This window comes from Acinonyx jubatus, chromosome C2 (assembly GCF_027475565.1).
Source record: "Acinonyx jubatus isolate Ajub_Pintada_27869175 chromosome C2, VMU_Ajub_asm_v1.0, whole genome shotgun sequence".
Lineage (NCBI taxonomy): Eukaryota > Metazoa > Chordata > Mammalia > Carnivora > Felidae > Acinonyx > Acinonyx jubatus.
This window is the reverse complement of record NC_069384.1, coordinates 155,347,893-155,372,384: the sequence shown is the minus strand read 5'-3', so window position 1 is coordinate 155,372,384 and position 24,492 is coordinate 155,347,893. Positions and strand designations below refer to the sequence as shown.

Genomic DNA, 24,492 nt, shown 5'->3' with positions numbered 1-24,492 from the left:
CCTGCTCTCTGATCTACATGCATAAAGGAATCCCGCAAATTCTCTATCACACACACCGGTTTCTACAGGGGCTAACTGCCCACCCTTTCTCCTTTTCTTCCCATCATTAAATCATTTTCTGTGTATATAGAATTTATATAATTACAGTAAGTAGTTTTAGTGCTTTTTAAAAATTCAATGAGTTTTCTTATCAATTTAATTATTTCCACACATTGTTCGAGTTAATTAACTTTCACTGAGTTGATTTACTTTTATAGTCAAAAAAGGTTTTTAAAGCTCAACAAAAAAGATTTTTGGAAGTCAACATAAAAATGCATGTTTATTATTGAACCCGTCGTTTGTAAAACATGTATCTGTATTTTCCAATCACCCTACCAGCTACTGCCCAGACATAAACTCTTTTAAGATTTTATATATTTCCTTTTGATTGCTTTTAAGCAATCTTATTTCCTTTGACTGCCACGAATCTGTATTCTTTTTTCCCCTTGATGCTGTACCATACGCATTTTCATCAAATTTTTAAGAACTTTTTCTAAGCAGAATTTTAATGGATCCTCAACCTTCATTATAGTATATATTCCATAAATTGTTTACATGCCCGCTTCTCACCAGCATTTAGAATGTGCTGAGGCAAACATCTTTGTGTGTGAATTTTGACCTGAAGTGTGTTTGTCTCCTCCAGGCATTTTCCAGAATTGGAGTTACCAGGGAAAAGGGCACCCAGTGCGTAAAGTCCCTGACACCGGCTGCCAAATTGCCTTCTAGAAAGGATGTGACCCTGTAATGTGGCCACCAGAGAATATGTGCATGCCAGTCAGCTTAGCAAGAATTTCAGAAACCTATCTCTTTGGTATAACTTGCTTTTCTTGCATCATGAGTTAATTTGAACATTTTTTTCATTTTTTTTTTAAGTTTATTTATTTATTTTGAGATTGGGAGGGAGAGGGAGAGAGAGAATCCAAGGCAGGCTTTGCACTGTCAGCGTGGAGCCCAACGCGGGGCTCCATCTCACGAACCATGAGATAATGACCTGAGCCGAAATCAAGAGTCGGACGCCTAATTGACTGAGCCACCCAGGTGTCCCAGAACATTTTTTTCTTACCTGCCTGGAGCGTTTTTTAATGTCTAACTGGCGCGTGCTCTCTCTGGAATCTGTGCCCCGCCCCTACCTGCAGGTACAAGTCCTTTATCTACCAAGGACAGCCTCCCTTTGTCTGTTTTGTCCTTGAAAATCCTCTTGCCCCCGTTTACATTAGCTTCTGCTCCACGTAAACCCACCTCTGGCCGTGAGTCTTTGGCTCTAGAGTGGCAGCTTGCCCTGCGGCCTCCGTTCTGTGAGGAGTCCTAGAGAAACCCTGGACTTCCGGGTTTTCCAGCTTTCTCTTAAGGGCAGGAGCAAGGACTGCTCTGTTCTCTACACGTCACAGCTGAAACCAGGAGAGGCTTATTTCTTCCGGAGCTTTTAAATTCTGAATTCAATTTCTCTAATGGTTATAGGACCATTCGGCCGTGAAAGAAGTTGGGTTTGTAATTAACAAGCTCCCAAAAAGACACCTCCAGGCCCAGATGGTTTCACTGGAGAAGTCTAGCAAATGCTGAATAGTTCTATGCCTTTTTTAAATGCTCTGCCTGAGTGATTTTCTGGATCTAATCCTCTATTCCTGCACATTTTCATTCTAACCCAAAATGTGCTTCCAGTTTGTATGTCCAGTCGGGTATTTGCCTTCCGTGGTGACCATCAGACTGTGGGTTTTGCCGTCACTCTGCCTTGCACACCGTCTTCATCACCCGCGTGCACTTTATCTTTCAGCACATTTTCCAACTCTTCCAATTTCCTCTCCTTTCTCTTTGTGCACTCTCTGACTTTGCTGATAGAATTTTGAAGGTGCTCATAGAAACGAAGGACCCCTTGTATCAACTGCCTTTGAGAGCGGTACGACATGGCCCCTTTGGATTTTCATCGGCATGTAAACCAACAAACACAATCACGACAGAACACAGTGGAACAGCTCAGTCCTTTCCAGCCTTGTCGTGTTTGCTTCATTCGAGGGCTGGTTCCCCTCCCTCCCTTCTGTGGGGGTGGAAGGCATGCGGCTGGTGCCATGATTAAACATGGTACTGGGGGCTCTTGGCGGCAGGAACCGCGTCCTAACCCTGAACTTCCTGGCTCCGTCTGCCAGACCGTAGCAGAGTCGGGCAGAGAGGCCAGGGGCAGCATGGGCACAGTTTGGGGGCAGTCACTTCAGCTCTGTTCTAGGGCCAGCAGAAGTCTCGAGAGGTCCGTAGGCCAGGATTCCAAAAACCAGGCTGCATGTCCGACGCACTCAAGAAACTCGGCAAAGACAGACCCCTGACCTCCATGCTGAGAGTCCGATTCAGTAGGCTGGGCCTCGGAAGTTTTAACCCTAACCCAAGGTTGCTCTGCCACGTGACCAGCTTCAATGCAGGGCGTTCCTCTGCCTCCATGAAACCGCCCACGTGTGCAGGTCTCAGAAGCCCTGAGAGGGCTCCTTTCTCTGGAGATCATTTTTAGAAAACTATTTTTGGTTCCCCCTTCCCGGTGGTGATCAATCCATAGACTTTCCTGAGTAATTCCCCTTCAGCTCCTGGGTACACGGCCAGCTTCGGAGTGGGACACCCCCGGGGCCTTGAGTCAAAGCCAGAGATGAGAGGTTTGCTTGAGTTTAATTTCTGGGCAAGCGGTATGAACGTTACGGCCACGTGATGGGTCCCCCGCTCCACAGCCGAGATCAGGGTTTTAAAAGCAGCACGGGGAGATGCCTCTGTCCTCACCGGAACCAGGCCTGTGAGTCTCCCTTGGGAGGTAATGCTCAAGGCCCTGCTGAGCAGACCGGATTCCCAGGAAGCAATGGCCTTACCCATCTGCCAGCAGGACCTCCTTGCTCTCCCCACCTCTCCCTCCCTGGCCCACGTCGATTTCTCCAGCCTCGTCTCATTCGCCCCCGACTCCTGAGCATGGCACTGTGTCCCAGCACGTGCTGGGCAGAACTCCTCATGATGGGCTTTGCCAGCAGCCTGGAGCTTGTCAGACAAATGCGTTTTCCACCTGCCTTATCCAATCCCGACCCGATCCCCTCAAAGCAGCTCCTTCTTCAGTCTGTCTCCTGCATTTTGTCCTGTTCTTGAGCTGCTGGAGTAGCTGCTGCTGGGAACAGCCGAAGGTTTAACCAGCTTTGCACTGGCCCACAGCCCCGGGAGCCCAGGAATGGAGTTCCAGGGAAGTGAGGACTAAGACCTTTCTAGTCCATTCCCACATGTGTGGTGCTGCCACGCGAGGGTTTCCATCTGTAATGCTGACCCGGCCGCACCCCGCTTCCACGGAGGAGCAGAGCTGCACCTACGAAGCAGGGTGGCCAGACTCCATGAGAGCAGGTCACCAGGTCCACCTGCTTTCCTCACACCCTGGGAAACAGGGCCTCACGTCATCCTACACCCTCTTGTCAACTGCGGAGAGCCTGATTTTCCTGGAGGGCATAAACCTTTGGTGGGTTAGGTGGCCATCCCACTTTCTTCTCCAAGGTCCTTCCACATTCCGTCACTCCCATCCCACCAAGGACCAGGGTGCTGCTGTCCGTGCCCCAATATTTAGCCATTCCCAGGGTAGCAGCACCGTCTAGATTGTAAGCTTGTTTTCTTTTCATCTTACCCTCGGGACTGTCATGTATGATGGTGCAGTCTGTACACTGCTCAAGCCCACAGGAGTGGGCAAACTTTGGCCCGCAGACTGGGTGGCTGGTTCTGGAAAGCTGTATTGGCTCCCCGCCACACCCATTCCTCTACATATTGTCTATGGCTCCTTTGGCACAAGCCCAGTAAAGGGGACCCGGCTGGAGAACCACAGCACCTAACCATGCTCACCCCTGAGAGCTCACTGTGGACTGACAGATCCCTGAAAGGCTCAGAGAGATTTTTCATCTGAACCTCTCCTCCCACAAACAACAAAACCGTAGTACAGATGGGAAGTTCATCTGTGCTAGAGCTGGGACAAGAGTCCGGGCTTCCTGACTCTCCGACATGGCTTTGCAGGGTGAGCACCGGCCTGATTCTTGTGCCAGGAAAAAACCGGTGGCGGTGCTAGAGAATCACTTCTCAACGAATGCCATCTAACAGGCACCAATGGGGGGGTTCACCTAACGCAGTCAGTGCACTTTGCACACAGTCTTTTAAAATGTTATGGCACTATTCTTGTGGAAAAGTATCTATGTATCCAAAAATATGTTTTTCCTCTCTGAGAAAAGGACATTTAAAAGGAAGTGCTGTATTTGTTCCAGTTTCTTCGAGAGACACGTGATTCCGATGTAAATGGCCGAGAAGGGCAAGACTAGGACAATGGTCCAGATGTGAAAGGCAAACACAAGGGTGTACTGTGGAAAATTTTGTTCTTGAATGTTTAAGCTCTTTTTTTTTTTTTTTTTTTTTGTATATTGCATGGCTTGAAATTCTGACCTTTTAATACACAAAACTGACAAATCGGTTTTATGATGCCAATCTAAAACAACCTATTAGCGTGCCAGACTCTGTTTTCTCAAAGCCGCCTTCACTTGCAACACATTGATATGTTCATTCGACAGATAGTGACTACATGATTGCCTTTGAACCCACGCGTGATGTTTATGGGCAAGACATTTGCTCTGTCAACTTCAGGGAGACCAGGCAGGGCTTTCTGGAGACCGAGGGCACCACCGGGTCTCCGGCAGCTGGCAGACCCTACTGAGAATGCATACAGTGGCAAGCAGGCTGAAAGCCATCCCAGCAACCTCTGCTACCCGGTGTTCGTGCCTCTGTGTGAGCCCCTCCCTCCCTGGAGTGTGGGGGAGTCACGTGACTTCTCCTAACCAACAGAACCTGGCAAAGCTGAGAAGGTGTTACTTCTGTGATTACAGCGCCTAAGATTGTAACTTCTGTCTTGGCGGCCCATTCCATTGCCTTCTTAGCTTACAAGCTTTGGTGAGCGCAGTGACCACACTGGGGAGGTTCACGTGGCAAAGGACTGAGGGTGGCCTCAGCTGACAACCAGGCAGGAACGGAAGCCCTGCATCTATCAGGCTGAGTGGAACTGAATCCCCCCCCCCTCCCCCCACCCTGGTAACCACTGCGCCTGGAAAAGTCCTTCCCCACTCAAGCCTTCAGATGAAAGCCCCACCCTGGGCACCATCATAATTGCAGCCTTGGGAAAGGTCCTGAGGTGTAGGTTCCTCATCCAGGTTCCTCATCCACAAGCTGTGAGATAATAAATATGTTTTGCTTTAAGCCACTAATTTTGCGGTAATTTGTCACACAGCAGTAGGTGCCCAAGGCCTTTGCAGAGGAAAACGCCTCCAGAAGAGAGGGAGCTGGAGGAGGCAGGTCGGGCTGACCCGTGTGAAAGGGAAGACAGAAGAAGGAAACGAGACATGAAGGTCACAGACCACGGTGAGGCTCCAGGAAGGCTTCTGGCAGTGGCTGGGGAGTGCCCGCTGGGCGAGCCCCACGTCAGGCAGGGACGCCTGGCTGCTGAGCCCCCCACCACGCTCGGTTACTGGCTGGGGCTGGCTGGGATAAGTGTGGCCTCGAGGGGAACACAGAGGCGGGTCTGGAGGGACCGCTTCTGGGGCCGTCAGTCCATCTTTCCCCAGAGCAGAAGCTCCGAGCGGCACCTGCCGAGGTCACCTCACCCTTTTCTGAGAAGGGAGGCCGCAGCCTGCAGCCTCTCCCCCAGCTGAAGATCCACTCTTCGACGTGTCCCCCGGCCACCAGCCACAGAGTCTCAACGTCAGCGCCCAGTGTGTGCATCCCAGTGCTCCTAGGAGCTGTAATTATTTGCGTGGATCTAAACGAATGCCTTTTAAACCGCTCCTCTCCCCAGCCTTAAGTGCCCGGGACACGTTCAAGACCAGAGGCTCATCTGTCCTGTTCGCTTAGTTAGCTCCCTGGCTGGCACACATAACATGTAGAACACGTACGTTCGAGTGAAGAAAGCTTCACAACTCGTTTGATGTCGTTGTTCTCGTGTCGATTGCAGACAACTGAATTTCCACCCCAGCGTTTTGGAGTACTTGCTTTATCTCAGCTTTGATTTTGTATTAGTTGAGAGTCTGTCTCTATCACTGAGGGCAAAATAACTTCCCACTGCTGCTGTAACCCGTTACCACCAAGTCGGTGGTTTAAAAGAGCCCAGATTTATTATCTTACAGTTCCGGGGGCCCAACGTCCAAATGGCTCTCGCTGGGCTAAAATCAAGGTGTGTTACCTCAGGCTGCTCTGGGAGACAATGCACTTCTTTGCCATTCCGGCTTCTGGAAGCTGCCTGCGTTCCTTGACTCGGGCCCGCTTTGCCCCTTCAGAGCCAGCAATGGCTGGCAGCCTTTCCCCTCATCGCATCACAATGACTCTGACTCTTCTGCCATTGTTGCCACACTAGAATTCCTAATATAGTTTTTAACGAGGGGCTCCACAGTTTCATTTTGCACTGCGCCCCACAAATTGTACATCCAGCCTCAGCTGGGATTTTGCAAGTTAAAGAGCATCGTTATTTTGCTCTCTCTTTTTTTTAAATTTTTTAAAATGGTTTTATTTACTTTTGAGACAGAGAGGGATAAAGCATGAGCAGGGGAGGGTCAGAGAGTGAGAGAGGGAGACACAGAATCCGAAGCAGGCTCCAGGCTCCGAGCTGTCAGCGCAGAGCCCGACGCGGGGCTCGAGCTCCCGGACTGTGAGATCATGGCCTGAGCCAAAGTCGGAGGCTTAACCGACTGAGCCACCCAGGCGCCCCTGGAGATACCTGTTAAATGTACCTTGTCCCACCCCCCACCCTCCTCACATACACTTCCGCAGCTGCACATTGGCCTTAGGATGGAACCCACGCGATCATGAGGTCCACGGAACCGGTAGCGAGGGTGGAACAGGCACCGGCTTATTCCTTGCTGCCCAGTCTCTCAGGAGCCAGGAAACCCTTGCCTTACAAGCCTCCCAGCAGATTGAAAAGAGCAGTTTCGATCTGTGGTGAGAACGCCAGCTGCTTGAGTGTTGAGGGAGGGTCTCTGCGTCTTCCTGCATCCGGGGTCTTATGTTCAAGGCTCAGTGGTGGCTGTTTTCGGCGCTCAGGCCTCATTCCTCTTCCGGGCTCTCAGCGGTGTCTCCGGTAGTTGGAGGAGAGGTATGTGTGCGACCTCTGACCTAGCGACCGGCTCCTGTCCCCCCAGGCCAAAGATTAATGATGAGGTACGTGTCAGAGCCCCAATTCACAGGTCACAGGACTGTGATTACCAGAATTCCAGATCCTCCCTCCTCCGAATCAGCATAGTAAACAAACCCCTTCTTAGATCAGATCATTATTTTCAAATTCCTTTGTGATCGGCATTGGACGGCGGAGATGCGGAGGGAATGTGTCAGGAGCATCACCCTTTAAGGGTTTTGGGGGTTAGTTTTAGGGGACTGGGAATTGTCTCCGTCAGCAATGAGGAAGTTTGAAAGCGTTCACCCCTCGAGACTGTTGCCGGCTTCCAGGCTAATAAGACTTCACTAATCTTCCACTACAGTTGACGCCATGGGGTTCCGAGTAAGGCAGAATATTGCACCTCTTCACCAACCGAAGTCGAATTTGGCATTCCTCAAGAATTCAACCGTTTTGCTTCTGTTGGCTTGGTAAAAATTTGCAGCACTAAGGCTCCTGGATGACAACGAACCAGCCTGGCTCCAACCATAAATAGGAGAAGTAAATTCCAGAGAGGGCAGAGGTCTCCGGAACAGTGTACCAGTGAAATGTTGCAAGTTTCTGGAGCCCTCGGTGGGCAGGGAGAGCAAGGCCTGTGAGGCCACTGAAAGCTAAAGATAGATGGGCTTAGAAAAAAAAAAGAAAAAAGGCAGCCTTAGAGAGAGGAGACAGAAATGGTGGTTTCCAGACGGGATATTGACTGCAAACTATATTTGGTTTTCATCTCAGCTAAGTGTGGGGCCTCATTCTCTAAAAACAGCGCAAATACCCACACTGCTTTTCCTGCCTGGGCTAATTCTTATTTACATTTTTCCGGTAAACCGAAACATCCACAGATCGCTAGATGTGGCCACAACAGTCTGAGGGTGAGTAAAGTAGGTACAGAAATAACACGCGAGCGTGTGTTACAGCAAAGCCCGCCTCCACCTAGCCAAGTCTCAAGCTTGTACGGAAAGAACACTAGGGGACAGTGATTCCCGAAGTCTGGGAGCAAACAGCTAAGTCCCAGTTCTTAGCCTGAGAGAAGCCACAAGGTGGGGAGAAGCCCAGGACTCCGGTGGAAACCCGGGAGTCTGTCTGGGTTTTAAGAAGCAGAAGACAGAGTTCAGGGCAAGCACGGCCACTGCAAAATGAGGAGGGAGCCCTGCAAAGCCACAGACCGGGGCCCCAGGTCTGACTGTGACCTCTGCCCGTTTCTGGCTGTGTGCAGGGCAGACCACAGCCGATGAGACCTCAGCGGCCGCCGAGAAACAGCGTCTGCAGGTCGAGTCCAACCCAACCGACTGATGAACCACAGAATCGACACTCCCCGCTCCGACGTATTGAGGAATTGGGGGCGGGGGGGGGGGGGGGGAGGCGCCCGTTGAAAATGTGGATTCCCAGTCCCTACCCACAGATCTGCAGAATCAGAATCTCTTGGGTACAGTGCCTCGACTGTGCGCTTGTAACCAGCAGCCTCGATGACTCAGACACACGAGAGTTTGTGCTTCGCGGCTCTGAGCGCTGGCACGGTCCACATCTCATGCTTAGCTTTTGCCAAAACAGGCTGCGCTTGAGGGTGCGGCGTCTGTCGTGGCCAAGGAAGTCTGTCATCTGCCAAGAAGATGTGTCAGCTGCCTGAATCCTCTCTGCCGGCCACACAAAGCTGAGAGGTCATTCGGAAGCACGGAGGAGATGCTTCTCCCCGAAGAGCATCACGGAAACCTCCTTGATATGGAAGAGCGCCATGCGGAGACGGGACAGCCGTCCGTCAGCATGAGGCCTTCCCCGCTGCCATCTTGGACTCCCCAGACCCCCTCCCCCCCCCCCTCCCCCGTACCCTGGTGCTTCTCCCACTTCACGGAAAGCAGCTTTTGCAAGTCTTGAGCAGATAGGTGTTAAAGACCTGCTGGGGTTCTCGCAGGCCAGCAGGCATCTAGCAAGCTGCTTGGCTCAGGAAGGTGAGATACCGGTCATTCGTGTCTGGCACCCTGGTCGCCCCATTTAGTTGTTTCCGTGGCTGTATGTTCCAATTCTAAAAACACTCACAGAAAACAAAACAAGGAAGCAACTTGCAATCAACACGACGGACATAGCAGCGATGTCTGTCACGCAGTTAATCTCCCCACCCTGGTCATTGTGACTGACGTGTCTGATTTTACCAAGGAGCAAAGGGGGCCCTGTCTCCATGAGTGTCCAGTGTCCTACAATTGTGGCGAAACTGCCTTGGAACTCCCAGCCCTCACGTCTGTCAGCCAAGCGACCCCTCTCTCAGGATGAATGCAATGGTTACTAAAGAAAAAGTAGGCATGGGATATTCTAAATTTTCAATTAGTGGGCTCTTCATGGAAACCTGGTAAGCCTTGAATATGTAGAATTTTTTGAAGGATTAAAACATACGGTGGACTAGAATTCCTCACCCATTCATTTGGAAAACTACTTGCTAAGAATGTTCTCCAATCCTAAATCTGGGAGCTGATCTAATTAAGTGATCCCAAAGCCAGGCTACAGCCGGAAAACAGACAAATACATTTTAATCAGTTCTAATTTAACATTAAAATAGCAGGAGAGATATGGTGGTGCATATGAGATGGGGAGAGAGAGAGAAAAAGGTAGAGACATCAAGATATACACATATATATGTCTATTATAATATCTATTATATATTATATACAGTAGACAGATATATCTTATCTTAGTAGACTTATATATATTATATATAGTAGACTTAAAAGTATAGAGAACTATATACATCCTAATTCAGATGCCCCTTGCTACAGGTGTATGCAAAATTAAACAAATGAAGAGAGCAGTTTCCCATCAGGACCGTGTTTCTGTTTTAGAACAGAGACAGACAAATTGTGACTTTAGAGCTCAGTTTTAATTAAATCACTGAGGCTTAGAGCCTTACCAACTCTGAACGCCTGCCCCTCTTCCCCCAGTCTGGGTCTGCACATCCACACAGATAACACAAGTGGTAAGTTGCTTTCTTACCTAGTTAGCATTAGCCAAGGTGTTGGGTTTTTCCTTCCTATTTATGTATTTTTACCAAAACAATGAATACACAAGGTTCCGAAATTTACAAGAACATATAAAACAGGCTTGCCCTTGTTCAAAGCTAACTGCTATTAACAAACTCATGTACATGTTTATCCTCCCAAAGATGTCTATTTATATCAGCATGAAAGTATATCCTTATGTAACTTCTGAGACACACGCTCTTCTATATGTATTTATATATGTGTGCATATATGTATGTGTGTGATATATATGTATATTATACACACACAATTCTGAATTCTTTTTCATTATTTTCATTAAAGATATTTTGAAAATTTTCCATATTTCACTTAGAGATCTACATTATAGATCTGCCTCGTATTTTTTCAGCTTCATTGAGATGTTACTGGCATATAACATAAGTAAGTTTAAAGTATATAATATGACGATTTGATACACTTATATATTGAGACCTACCTCATTTTTTCAACGTTTTTTATTTATTTTTGGGACAGAGAGAGACAGAGCATGAACGGGGGAGGGGCAGAGAGAGAGGGAGACACAGAATCGGAAACAGGCTCCAGGCTCCGAGCCATCAGCACAGAGCCCGATGCGGGGCTCGAACTCACGGACCACGAGATCGTGACCTGGCTGAAGTCGGACGCTTAACCGACTGCGCCACCCAGGCGCCCCGAGACCTACCTCATTTTTAAGGCTGCATAATATTCCAGAGTATGAATGTATTAGAATTTAGGCATATATTGGGTTCCAGACTTCTAATGTTACAATGTTGCAATAAACATCTTGTAGATGTTGTTTGCACATTGGTGCTGATGTATTTGTGAGACTGAGAACTGGAAACAAAATTGCTGCGTCAGGTGACATTTATAATTTTACCATATAAATTACCTGCCGAGGGTAATAGCTATTTACAGTCCTACCGGAAGTATGTGGGAATTCCTATTTGCCCTCAGCCTTGCTAGTGCATCACCCCCACCATCCTCTCCTGCAACACCATTTCCCCCCCACCCCTCTCCGCTGGGTCATTCATCAGGTTCCCCCTCTACTATTAACACTTGTCTGCTCTTTACTTCTAAAAAAAAAAAAAAAAAAAAAAAAAAAAAGTTGTCTATACTGGCAGTCTCCATCTCTCCCCGTTCTCATCCATCCTTAAATTCCTGTTATGGAAATTCTTAAGCATGCATCAGAGTAGAACAGAATAATAACCCCCGATATAAGCCCCTCTATATCTGTCACTCAGCTTCAACATAACATTCTGCTCATTTTATTTATTTCCTGCCCTCTTTTTCCTAAGTATTTTCAGTCATAAATTCGACCACAAAGACTTCAGTGTGTGTGTCTAATAGATAAGGGCTTAAAAAAAACCAAATGTAGTCACTATATCATTTTACCCACCATAATTAATAATTATTTAATATCATCTGATATCCAAGCCATCTTAAATTTTTCTGTCTCAAAGAAAGTCTAAGATGGTTTTGTTCAAATCAGGATGCAAACAAGTTATGTTTCCTAGTCTTTAAGTCCAACCATCGTCTTTATTTTACACCTGCAATTTGTTGAAGAAACTGGATAATCAATCTGTCCTGCGGAATTTCCCACATTCTGGATTTCGTGTGCTGTTGACCATGTTCTTCAATATCCCACACCTTTACGAACTGATCTTCCGACATGGAGGCTTGATTACATTCAAGTTTTGTTTTGGCCAATAATTCAACACCGCCGGTGTTGGGTCCTTGCTATTGCAACACACTGGAGGCATTAACCTCTGGCTGTTCCTTTTTTAGTAACACTCAGATCGATCACTGGGTTCACATTTATCAACCCGAGCCATTCAACAAAACGTTTCCCGTCAACCTTTCACCTTTCAGCAGTCTAGGTCCATTATTTCACTAGAAGTGACAAAATGGTGCTTTCTTAATCCTATCATTTCTCTGACATCTAGCTATGACTCTCATGTGAAGAACTTTCCCTTATCAGGTCAAATGGATCCACAAAATGCTCAGGGTAAATGCTTTGTTTTTCCAGTTAGCAATTTTCAAAATAATGGGTTGGAGCCCTAGTCATCTCCAAATAGTTTGTTTTTTTTTTAAATATTTATCTACTTTGCAAGGGAGAGTGAGTGGGGGAGGGGCAAAGAGGGGGAGAGAGAGAATATCCCAAGCAGACTCTGCACTGTCAGCACACAGCCTGACGCGGGGCTCGAACTCATGACCTGTGAGATCATGACCTGAGCTGAAACCAAGAGTTAGACTTAACCGACTGAGTGGCCCGGGCGCCCCTAGTTTTGGTGTTTTAACCATCATTGTGACCTCGTGCATCTTTATGCATTTCTCATTTCAGTCCACTGTTTTTTTTCCTAGTGTTTACTTTTGAGACAGAGAGAGACGGAGCATGAGTGGGGGAGGGGCAGAGAGAGAGGGAGACACAGAATCCAGAATCCGAAGCAGGCTCCAGGCTCCGAGCTGTCAGCGCAGAGCCCGGCGTGGGGCTCGAACCCATGAACCATGAGATCATGACCTGAGCTGAAGTCAGATGCTTAACCAACTGTGCCACCCAGGTGCCCCATATACAGAGGCATTTCAAAAGTGTTTTCTAAATAATATTCTGAAACCAACTCTAGGAAAACTTTGTTTTGAAAATTCGTTTTAGAAGGAAGCAGATATCCCACTAAGGGAGGCACTAAGCCAGGAACAGCCGTGCGTGGCGGTCGGGGTCCCGCACAGCAGCCTTCCCTCCCAACGCCCACCAGTGTTCCTTCCCGCACACCCACTGGATCCATGGTCCTACAGTAACTCGTGTAAACAGACCGGGCCACACCAAAAACCCAAGAAAAATACAGCAGCTTTGTGCAACTATCACAGTAAAATTTATTCTGTAAAATACAGTTAAAGTACACTGTGCATAATTTAGCAAAGATCAAATACTGTAATAGGATTTTTTAAGAAAACATTTAGCACCCACTGTATTCTCAGGAATTTTGAGGACCGTGACCGTCTCCGCTCGCTCAATTTTCACAAGGTTACATGTTGTACAAACTAAGGGAAGATTCAACTTTTAAGAAGTCTGACAATATTTTTCAAATAAAGCAAAATCAGTTAGCAGGAAAATAAGTTCCACCTGACACCTGGGTACATCTTTTCCCCGAATCACCTGGCATGTCGTGGCCAGAAACTCCACTTACTAAGTGAACTAGTAGCTTCCCTCCAAGGGTTGGGACCAAGTTTCCTTCACAGAGATCCTCCTGCACCAGTGAAAACTGTCATTTGCCCAATTAAGAGAGACTGCAGAGCGTGTCAAAAATGCAAAAACAGTCCCCAAATTATCTGTACCACTTAAAGGTTTGGAGCTGGCCCTCAAAGACACTAACTGCAAAGTACGGACTACTTTTGTTCATCAGGCAGAGAGCTCGGGCAGCGTGCCTGGGCTCTCGTGTTACCTTTGGCCGTAACCTAGTTTAGGTGCCAAGTGAGACAAACTGTTCGCTGGGAACTATCTGTTGTGCTTCAGTACAATTTGCCTTTTCCTTAGTAGGGAAGGTAATGTTGAAAACAGAACATTCGGTCTTTCTGGCAGTTAATCAACATGATACAACCTTACGTTTCTTAACTATAGATTTCCTAATTAACCATTTAAAAAAGGTAACAGTCAAAACCATTAAACCTTCCTTTGCTCTAGTTCACTGTTTTTATTTATATAACCACCTTTCTCCCAGACAAGCAATGTTACTGGAACGTAAGGCCAAGATGCCTTGTTGCTCACAATCCTACTCCACTTTCCCTTTTGGAGCGTCTTCTCAGCAGCCAGTTACCACATGGTAATTTTCACAGTTTCAAAGTTTTCCTCGTTTTAAACCAGCAACAAAGTGTTATACTTGATGGTAGTTATGGTCAAATAGTTCCATCAACCTTGTACAGTTTTTATAATATAACTTCAAGTATGTGCATCATTTCATCAACACAAACCTCAAAAATGAAAACCAAAGAACCCCAACCACCTAGTGCCATCTCTCCTTCTGGTGCCTTGAGACATAAGAGCACCACCTATTTGTCTATTTCAGTGGTTAAAATGTAATCCCGTCTTAGCACCCATCTACAAGAGTTAGAGGTTAATGACAACGCATGATGGCTTACTGGAAGGTAACAGTCTTAGTATCCCCTCAGAAGGAAGTCTGTTCCTTCTGCTGCAGCTGGCTCACAGAGAAGAGTATTAACGGGGAAGAAAGGACAGACTTCTAGTTAGGGCTGTGCAGTACTTAAATCACTTAAGTATTAATGTCGTGTTTCCCTGTAAGTACACAATCATACCAGATATAAAAGAGTTCAAGGAATTATGTTGTTGAGATACATCTGGATGAGCCACATTTAAGATGTTGACCATGGCTTTGCAGCCTTACAGAGAGGACAGAGGAAAAGCACAGAAATTAATGCTGGTGATCAACTCCCATCTTTTTAAACCAAAATCTGTTTCATCAGCACTCCATTTCAAAAACAAAGTGGAGGATTCTAAACAACTGATCGATTTTTACAGAAACTTGTGATTACCTAGATCAGTCCATTAGACATGGTAAATACAAGCAAAGAAAATAAAGTGCACCTTTCCAGGATATAAAATTATAGACCCAGTAGTCACATTTTTAATTGGCAACACAGACTGAAATATAAAAAGTACTAGACACAACGAAGTTAGATAGAAAGTAATAACATTTCAGTGAAAAGTGACAATCTGTCAGTACAGCAGAGGGACAGATAACCTTTTATTAAAGCTATTAGGTTTGGAGACTCTTGAATATTTTGATTTTGTGTAGGAGAAAGGAAAGCCATTCTTCTAGAAGGCACTAACTGATTTAAATGTGCAGGCAACTCCACAAAGAAAGTGTGTGCGAAGGACAGTCGAGAAGACCGCTTGGTCTTTTGCTGTAGTCCTTACTCTGCATGGTGGACTGTGCACTATCGCGGAGGCACCGAATCAGTCCGCAGGCTGCCCCACGTCCCCGCCAGTATGCTCAGTCGACGGTCTCACAGATCTCCTTGACCTTCTGGTTGAAGTCTTCTGGTTGATCTGCATACACATAATGCCCCGCCCCGAGAATGGCCTGGGAAAGGAAGGCGTCAGGAGGTCGGTGAGCAAAAGCATTTAAAAAAACACGATGACATAAACAAGGCACCTAGCAATGAAAGTGAGAACAGCCATACAGAAATAAAACGTAAGAGGATGAGCAACACTGATCTGCAGTAACTTTTATGTATCTCCATCAACTAAAGAATCTGAGAATAAAGGGAAAGATCTATTGGACCTTACTACAATTTTACACCAAGAGCCATTCTAAATTGACCTGCGCCAGCAGATCGAATGAACCGAGGGAGAACATGCTGCCTGGTGAGGGGGGAGCTGGTCAGGGGCCACCGGAGTGTCCTTCTCCCGCTTGGGAGATGCCACAGCTCTGGGGACAGGCAAGGCTGGCCTGGACAGGTGTGCGCGTCAAGCCCTGCCCGTCGTCACACGTGGCATCGGGTCCTGACGGAGGCCCTGAAAGCTCGGGGACGATGCGGAATCTCCCCGCAGGCCGACGCAACGGAGCAGGCTGCACCTGGAAGCGGAAGCCCAGACGGAGCCACACACTTACTATCGTCTTCACATATGAATGTGGCCGCAAGGACTGGATGCTGCTGCCAGAATTGCCATCTATGCAGGACCGGGCGCCATAGATCACCGAAACCGGAATGTCAGGGTGCATTTTGCCAATCCGCTGGAGCATTGGCCTTTTTGCCCATCCGTAGGGAATGGTCATATTTTTGAACGCTGTCTCACCACTCAAGGAAAAGGAAAACAATGCACATGTGACTTCGGGGGAGGAGCACGCAGCGCACTCCCACCGTCTCTATCAAAACACTCATATTTAACCTCTCCCGAAGAAAAACCTCAGTTAAAACAGAAAATGACTCACTAGAAAGTGTAAGAAACAAACCCCACAGAAGGTACACGCTTTTGTTAGGTAAACAAGATTTTCTCAACTCTAGCTGATTAAAAGTCACCCTCTTCTAAATCAAACACGCAACCCTAGCTGCAATCATTAAATTATTAAATTCCCTATGGGGAGAGTTAAAATGTTTTCTTCACTGTAACTCATTTTGAAATGTAGAACATAGCTTTCCAACACGTGCACGGCACCAACTTTTTACCTGCAATAGTAAAGATACCAAGATGAGAAGAAATGCAGATTGAGTATTCCTTGTGTGTTTACATCTTTTCTCTCCTGCAGATCATGACATTTGCTGTTTAAAAAGCCCTTTCTGGCAAGGGAGAGGCCGCCTCCTGGAGCAGCCCATTCTCAGAGACGGCAAAGGGCTCACCCGGGACCACGCCGGTCACCTGCCAGCTAGCAGTCCAGTGCCATGCCTCTTCCGTCCTGCCCACCACCCAGGAGGCAGCGTCCCTCTGCCTCAGTCGTCCAGGGCCAGGCACCAGGCAACGAGAGACCAGTCCCGGATCTCAGAGCCTACCGAAGCCGGTCCACTAGCCGGTCCTAAACCGTCTGCCGCGGCCGGCCTTGCCTCTCCTGAAGGACCCAATAGAAGTTCTGGCCTCACTTTCCCTTCACGCTTGTTTTCTGCCACGTGACCGAAGTCTCGTGCTTCCCTGTCCTGCCTCGTGGCATTCAGTGACCCCTTTCTAGGTCCTGTGAGTATAACAAACTTTGCTTTCTTGAGCCTGCATCTTCTCTTGTGGCCACACCTGACCGTCCGTCACACAAAAGAACACAGCACACTCTGCAAACTCCCAGCACGGATCCGCTCAGCTGTCACTTTGGCTTCCTTGCAGTACCAGGCAGAACTCTGAACTGCCTGTTGTGAAGAATCCAAGTTCCACCGTAAGAAAGACAGCGAACTGGCACCGTGCCGGCACACGCAGTCACGAAACGTAGGGGGACAGGAAAGCAGGGAGACCACGCAGGAAAACAGGTGAGGTACCTGGGACTGGCCGCTAAAAACTGCTGGACCAGTCCGTACAGGGTGCCGTCCTAATCCGCCAGACACCACGGCCCAGGGAGTCACAAAGTCGTCAATCTCTTCGGGACCCCAAGCCTCCCAGCCTCCCTCACTCCTGGCAGAGAAGCTCTAACCCACTTTACTAACAAGACCGAGACTTCAGCACAGCAGTGGCCACGGCCTCGCCCCTTAACTAAGCAGGCGTGCGCGTTCTCAGCCAAAAGCGAGGGAGGCTGCCTCTGCACCTGGCCTCTTGGCATGTCACCCAAGTCGGAACCCTGGAAGGCTGGGGTACCACCTGCAGGTTCTGAAGTGTGGCCCGTGACCCACCCACACTGGAGTCATCTGAAGGATTTAACATGCAGCCCCGCCCACCGAATCAGTCTTAGAAACAGAGTTCAGGGGTCACACTTTTGACGGTTCCCCCCACCCCGCCCCGCCCCCAGCAAGTCTGGTATGCCATGAAGCAGGAGAACCGGGGCTCTCCTCGGCCTGCCGAGTGCTTGACCCTCTCCCTACAACTCCGCGGCCCTGTCTTCCAGGCTCCTCCTAGCTCCCCACTATCTTCAGGCTGTTCTGTCCACTGGTGCCTTGCACCTAACATCGCTAAGTCATATATTTAAAAACGAGAGAGAAACACCTTTGTTTGGCCCTCTTGCTCCCTGTGGTGTCTCCCCTCTTCTACTCACTGACAAAACATCTGCACAACTCCCTCCCTGTCTCCCAGCCCTCACGTATTCCTCACCCACTGGAGCAGAGCTGCACCCGCCGGCCCAGGGTCATTAAAAAAGCGCTCAGCAAAAGAGGAGCGTTGTCATCACGTGACCTGGAACCACGCCGCAGGGCATCTCCCGGGCGTTCGTGAGACCAAATGCCCTTTGGCAGAGCAAAAGTCTCTAAAAAGATCCGTGGTGTCGCCAACTATCTCCTTTTGTTTAATCTGGCAGCCCTTTTCGCGTAGAACATGCAGACTCAGTTCGGAAACGCGGTTTTATCTGCAGTGCTGCTTTATCTCCCACCTCCGACTCCCTCCTGCAGGTGCCCAGGACCACGGCCCCCTCGGCTTACCCAGGACACTGTGCGGGGAGACAGCACACACTGCTGCCTCATCTCCCAGCGGAACCCGGGACACTTTTGCGCAGCAGACTCCCCACAGCAGGGGAGCACGTTAACAAGCATCCGCCATTTAAGTACTGATAAAAATCTCGACTACTCACATGCTTTCAAAGAAGAAACGTGTCACACGCCGACACAGTAAACTGGAACCCTAACCCGTACCTTGGAGTCTGCACGTTGCAGTGGTAGATGTACTCTGTCACAGTGTCATCGTCAAACATTGAAGAATACTTCCGCTTGAAGTCAGGCCTTAAACGCTGCACGAGACTTAAGCCTATGTAACAGGGAGTGAACGTTCTGAGTTACAGTCAACTGCCCGACTACCAGAGAAAGGTTTTGTGTTTGCTCCCAGAACGGGCGTTACACGCAGACACAGCCACGTGTGTTTAAGTGTATATTTTAGGTGGAAAAGAGCACAGGGCCTAGTAGCTGCTCTCCTCAGGTTCCCTAAGCATTAAAATAAGGAGTAAAGAGTATTCTACATTGACTTACAGGTGTGTTACAGGAGCTCAAAACGTACAAGTTAACTTTCTAAGACTTGTCTTCATAGGAAAATAAATTCCATTAAACATGGCTCAAGTTAACTTATTAATCTTTAGTTCTCCCGCAATTGTAACCCATTAGCCTCTAAATAAAGTAAACAAACTGGGATATACAAGTCTTTCTGTGGAAAAATGAGCCGAGTCTCTGCGGGATTTTGGACACTTCCAATCCTCCCAGCTAAGGCCATCCACTCCTGAGGGGAGAAGTAGGGCCAAGGCCCCCAGAGGAAAAAAGGATGAAGGGCAGAAGCTTCCATCTGGTCCCTATTGCCCCTACCGGGGCCCCAGGGGCTAGCCAGTTTCCCTTTCTGCTGTCACTGCCCATTATTCTAGCAAGGTCTTCTTCACCGGCCCTCCTTCCCACCTCTGAAGGAATTCTACAGCTCGGTGGAGAATTCTGATGATGTGGTTGACATTCTACATGACCCCCCCCACCCCGACCATGTGCAAGCAATAGTGGCAGACAGAGGGCATGGCGGGAGAGGGCCACTCCTAAGGAGCCCCCCTCCCTCCCCAACTACTGTCTCCTCGTTTCTTTTCCTACTTTACTCTTCCCACACTGGCTGCATGTGGAACTGTGATCAAGCGTAATCCACTTGTATTTCAGGGCTGTACAGACTAAATGCACTTTTGAATAGTCCATCAAAGGAGGACCAGACACCTAAGAGGAGTGGCTCTGTACTACTCGGTGGGGGGGGGGGGGGGGTGTGTGAAAGGGTTGTGGGGGGGGCACAAAGGCTGTCTGTCAGAGCGCTGAGGAAGACTGCTGTGGTCACCAACCCAAACCCTGTGCAGTCCCGTGGTTCTCCCTATCCCAAAGAGGGGCGCAGGGCAAAGAGGGGCCTAATACTTAGGAAGAGGGGAGCAGAACCTACAGCCACGTCTGCAGCAGTTATTTCCACACCCTCCCCCATCCCTCTCTTCTCGTCTTGCTGACAGAAGCTGACTCTTGTCTGTGAGTTAGGCAGCAACATGCCCAGGTAAGTGGGCCCCTCACTCCAGCCCCTGGCAGCGGATCATGATCGATCAGCCACAGATACGTATTGTTCTTTGCCAGCGCAAGAACTAGGGGTGGGCAGAGACATCTGGGGAGGCCTGCTGGGGCCTTCCAAGGAAACTTTCTTCCCCGACAAAGAGCATTATGGGGAGAAGGCCATTTTCCACTCTTTCCTTTCTTCTTGCTCAGAGCGCTGCTTCGTGAGATGAGGCTTCCCGCCACAGCAGCCAAACAACGTGAGGAAAAAAGGTCAGGAACCACAGCTGCAGGCCCCAAGGCCAACATCAACGAGCCAGCTAGTACAACAAATGCTGACCACCTGCCTCCAGCCTGCTTGCTACGGGAACAACGAAAGGCCCTGTGGTTTAGACCACTGCGGTGTTCAGCTACTTGCGGCTAACAGCACTCCTCACGGATACAAGCGATGAGAGGGGAGCAGAGGTCCAGACCATCGCCATCGGGGACAAAGAGGAAAGGTAATTAATTCCCTTGGCTTTGGGGTGGAGACAGAGGAGCTGAGGGTGGAATCAGCTCTAAATCAGAGACTAACCCTGTATTTCAAAATATGACCAGAAACACAGATCACGAGTCCCCAGAACCTCGGGTGGAAAAGGATGATTTTATCGTAACACTCTGACATTATGGGGCAAGAAGGGAATCTGGCCATACCCAGTTGCCCCATGGTCAATCAAGTCAGGCTTTGTGATCTGCCAGCTGCGTATTGCCAACTAGCCAAAGCCTCTCTAATATCACCAACAGGTCAACAAGCTTCACTTCTTCTCCTCGTGCCCTGGGCTAGCTCACCTGCAGCGTTTCCTGCCTTCTCAGTTCTACTAATTACCTGTAATGTTTACAGTATATTATATATATAAATCTACCTACCTACCTATCTATCTATAAATCTCCTCTTTAAGAAGATCCAGTTTCATTATCTTTATGAAAGGACTGGTACTTTTTAGAGAAGGAGGAAAAAAAGTAACTTAGTAAATTAGTAATTCAGAGGAGGAGAAAAAGATTCAGTCTGTTTTTAAGGTTCTGACCAACAGTGGCGATCAGTAAATACTCCTCTACTAGCAACGTATAAACACACTGCTTTCCTAAGATGTGGATGCAAGCACTCACCAAAGGGGCCTGCAATCCTGAGGCCAGCCAAAGGGTTAAAGGGAGTCAGTGCTGCTCCCAAGGCTCTGATCCACACTGGGATTGGCCTGTCTTGATCGGCAAGGTCCGGCCGCTCAGGAAAACCCCAAGGCTCCACTAAAATGAGATGATTAACCCTGTAGGGAGGAAGAACAGAAACAATTTCATTTGGCAATCTCACCCCAGGACTCTGAAAAATTAACATGGTTTATGAAGCAAAGGTAGAATCAACCACCTCAAAAACTTTCATATGAAAGACAAGACTAATGGCTGACCAGTTACATCACGATCTTATTGCGTGTAAACTTTCAGATTGATAGGAGCTGAGAGGTTTACGGGAGGAAGAGGGCTTCCTTTTTCCTGGAGGTAAACGTGGATAATAAAGGCTACATCAAGAGTAGCGTCACAACAGTGGCTGACACTGTAGAAATGACTGAAGATTAATACTACCCTCGTAAAATAGCTTCAGATACCAACAACAGCGATCTCCTATGAAGCAATCATTCTAAAAATTTAAGAGGCATTAATTAGCACTTAAGGTGGGTTCAAAAGGACTTTTAAATAAACTTTCCATAAACACAGATAATGGGCTGAAATTTCCCCTAGTCTGGTAAGCATGAGCACATCTGCCCTACCCATGAGATCACAATACACGGAGAACAGATTCTGTTCCTAACCCTTTCCTAATTTTCTTCTATAATGACCAAAGACATAGAAAATTCTCAGCCCAATCTCACATAAAATCCTTTCCTATCACTAACAGCTCTAATTGTTCCATCTTATGAAACCTCCTCCTGACGAGGGAGGACCAGAATTACCAGCAGTACTCCCACGTGCCCGCATCCGGTGTCACAGGCCATAAAGATCCTGAACAGGGCACAAAGGTCCTCATGACTCACGTGATATTCAGCGATAACCAAAACAGCCAACAAATGCCAGCAAAAACATCCCAAGGACAAATGGACAATGATTCCTACGTCCCTTCCCTAAGTCATGACTGAAACAGAAAGATAAAGGAGCCAGAACATGGGCACAGATGGCTATTATTCCCAATGTAAAATGTTTTATTATTTTTGCCACCACAGAGAAGGATGAGTTGATAAGGAGTCCGTTCCTTTGACTGCATTTTCTCAAATACAAAGCTTTAGAGGACGGACCCAGAGCACAGAGCTCCAAGGGCCCTTGAGAACACACAGCCCAATGTTTCATCTCACAGATGAGAAGGAAACTGAGGTGCACTGTGTGACCTGCGCCGGGACACATGGCTACTTAATGCGGAAGCAGGGCTAAACCCCCATTTCCCGATTGCAGTAAACTAAACCGTGCCAACAGGCCATAGAGCAGAAGGTTCTCTCTCTCCCCCAAGAACAGGCCAAGCAACATAAGATGACATATCAGTAAAGGTAAAGCTTAACTTGTATCAACTCTAGGCCAGTCCAAACCCTGAAATACTAGATTTCAGAGCACTGAAACGATGTGTAGAGTGTAGCTACCAATCTTGTGTGGAGATGTGTAATAAGTGAGATTTCCATATACTTCATGAGACTATCTTCTACTGGCATATGGGAAGGGGATGAAAAGGAGTTTGTTTGCTTTTTTTTAACGGCAGAGGCTAACTGATAATGGACTTCCTCCTAAATTCCTTATTACAGCCCACAGTGAGACCTGAGGGGCGGGAAGAGGCAGGCATGCCAGAGGTTTCAGTGGAATCAATGACACAGTCACCCAGTTGAAAGCAGCAGAGATTCCCATTAGGAAATAGCTCGTAGTATTCACTGTGACTCGGCTCCTGAAGAGAAAAATGAACTCTTCGTTAACACATATTTTACCTTAAAAACTTTAAGGTAAATTAAACTTTGTTATGAATTTCTTTGGGGGTCCTGCCCCGTCTCTTCTAGGCTCGTACTGATCTGCTGACCCAAGAAGGGGGAGGACGAAGGAAACTGTGAGGGAGGTCAGGTCCGGTCTATCTCTAGCTAAGTGACTGCCTGGTTTCTGCCTTAGTTTTGGCTTCCTGGTTTCATACAGATCTTCAAAATAGCATCCCTAGATAAAAATGCCAGTTTAACAAATTATGCAAAGTACACACACTAGAGAAGGCCAACTTTTTTTTTTTTTTGAAGGGAGTGAATTGACCCAACAATTGTTCAGTCTTGTGTCTTCAGCCGAGCATGGTGCTTAGCACACGGCAGACGCTCAGCAAACATTTGGAGTATCAGGTTGTTCCACGTTTCCACTCAGAAAGGAAAGCATGTAAGTACATAGAAACTTTATTAACTATACTCATAAAGTAAGCACAGCACTTAGTGCAAGTCTGGATTGTTTTGGTCACTCTTATTTCTTAGATGAGCCTTGCAGGCCACTACCCATTAGTGGGAGTCAGCCAGCTGGTCTTTTTAATTGTAGTTTGGAACAGAAAAATATTTAACAAGTGTGATACCATTGCATGGAACTTTTATCTCAGACACACACATAATTCTTAGCGAGAGAGTATTGTCAAAAAAGTTGGAAAACAACTTTTTAAAAGCGCTGCCAAAACGTCTAACCTGGAGTTATGTATCATCTGCCTCCACTCGATGTAAAAAGCCTCAGAAAAGAACTTGCTTATTTCTGGTTAGAAGACTTTTAAATGAGACAGACCATCAGAGCACTTAGGTTGCGGCTGTTAATAAATGTCCAGGAAATGTTATCCAGTTATAGCGGCGAAACTGGGAAGGCTAGTAGAGAAGACTTTTTGTAGGGGGCGTGAGAAGTCAGTGGCCAGAACCACGTGTGCAGTGAGGCACCGAACTTTGAGTCTTCAAGAAAGCCTGACCACAGGTTATTACAACCTCGCAGCAGTCCAAGTTCCCAGGCTACCTTCTCACCAGCTCTGCTGGTGACAACATTACCTCCTTGCCTGACAGAAGTTATTTGGTTTAAATGTGTATCTAAGCTTACAGTAATGTCGACCCAACCCTCTGACAGTCCACAGAGGGCGGCCTGACGGGATGGTTGGCTCACATCCGGGATTAAGGAATGAGTCTAGCAAGACGGCATACATGAGTCACGCTATCAGACTTCTTCGCCAAGAAAGAGAGACCGATTCAAACGACAGGAAAAAGAACTGGCAGAGCAGGAAGGAGAGAAGAGCCTATCTGTTTCGAAACGCTTGAAGAGGCATTCTTCAAATTGGTCACCGGAGTAGGTCTTGAATTTGAAGATGGTGAGCACATTACAGCCCAAGGGCAGAGCAGGGGATGACCTCTGCTCCAACAGGCGGGGAGGAGGGGGTCTGAATGCCAACAAGGGTATTTTATATAAACCTGACTCTCATGGGCTTTAAGGTCAGCCACCAGCCAGAAATGATACAAGAAGACAATCGGCCTAGAACCAAAGAGCACAAGGGAACCAAAGGACCCACTTACAGAAGAAGGAAAGGAGCAGGGAAAGCCAGAGGAAGAACCCTCGGCCCCAAGGCATTTCCCGCCGGCTCCGCCTCTGAGGGACAAGGCAGCA

At 47.8% G+C, this 24,492-nt stretch overlaps 1 protein-coding gene across 2 annotated transcripts in view; it reads right to left on the bottom strand.

Moving 5' to 3' along the window:
* Positions 1 to 13,056: 13,056 nt before the first annotated feature.
* The window catches only part of ABHD5 (abhydrolase domain containing 5, lysophosphatidic acid acyltransferase), a 31,206-nt gene continuing 19,770 nt past the window's right edge, over positions 13,057 to 24,492 (bottom strand). The window contains exons 4-7 of one of the 2 annotated variants that reach the window (XM_027040524.2): positions 20,977 to 21,131; positions 18,478 to 18,589; positions 15,837 to 16,023; positions 13,057 to 15,305 (exon numbers count right to left, since the gene is read on the bottom strand). In XM_027040524.2, coding sequence (XP_026896325.1) covers positions 15,216 to 15,305; positions 15,837 to 16,023; positions 18,478 to 18,589; positions 20,977 to 21,131 — 544 coding nt within the window. In that variant the 3' untranslated portion in view covers positions 13,057 to 15,215. The remainder of the gene's footprint in view (positions 15,306 to 15,836; positions 16,024 to 18,477; positions 18,590 to 20,976; positions 21,132 to 24,492) is intronic. The other variant, XM_027040525.2, reaches the window with a different exon arrangement.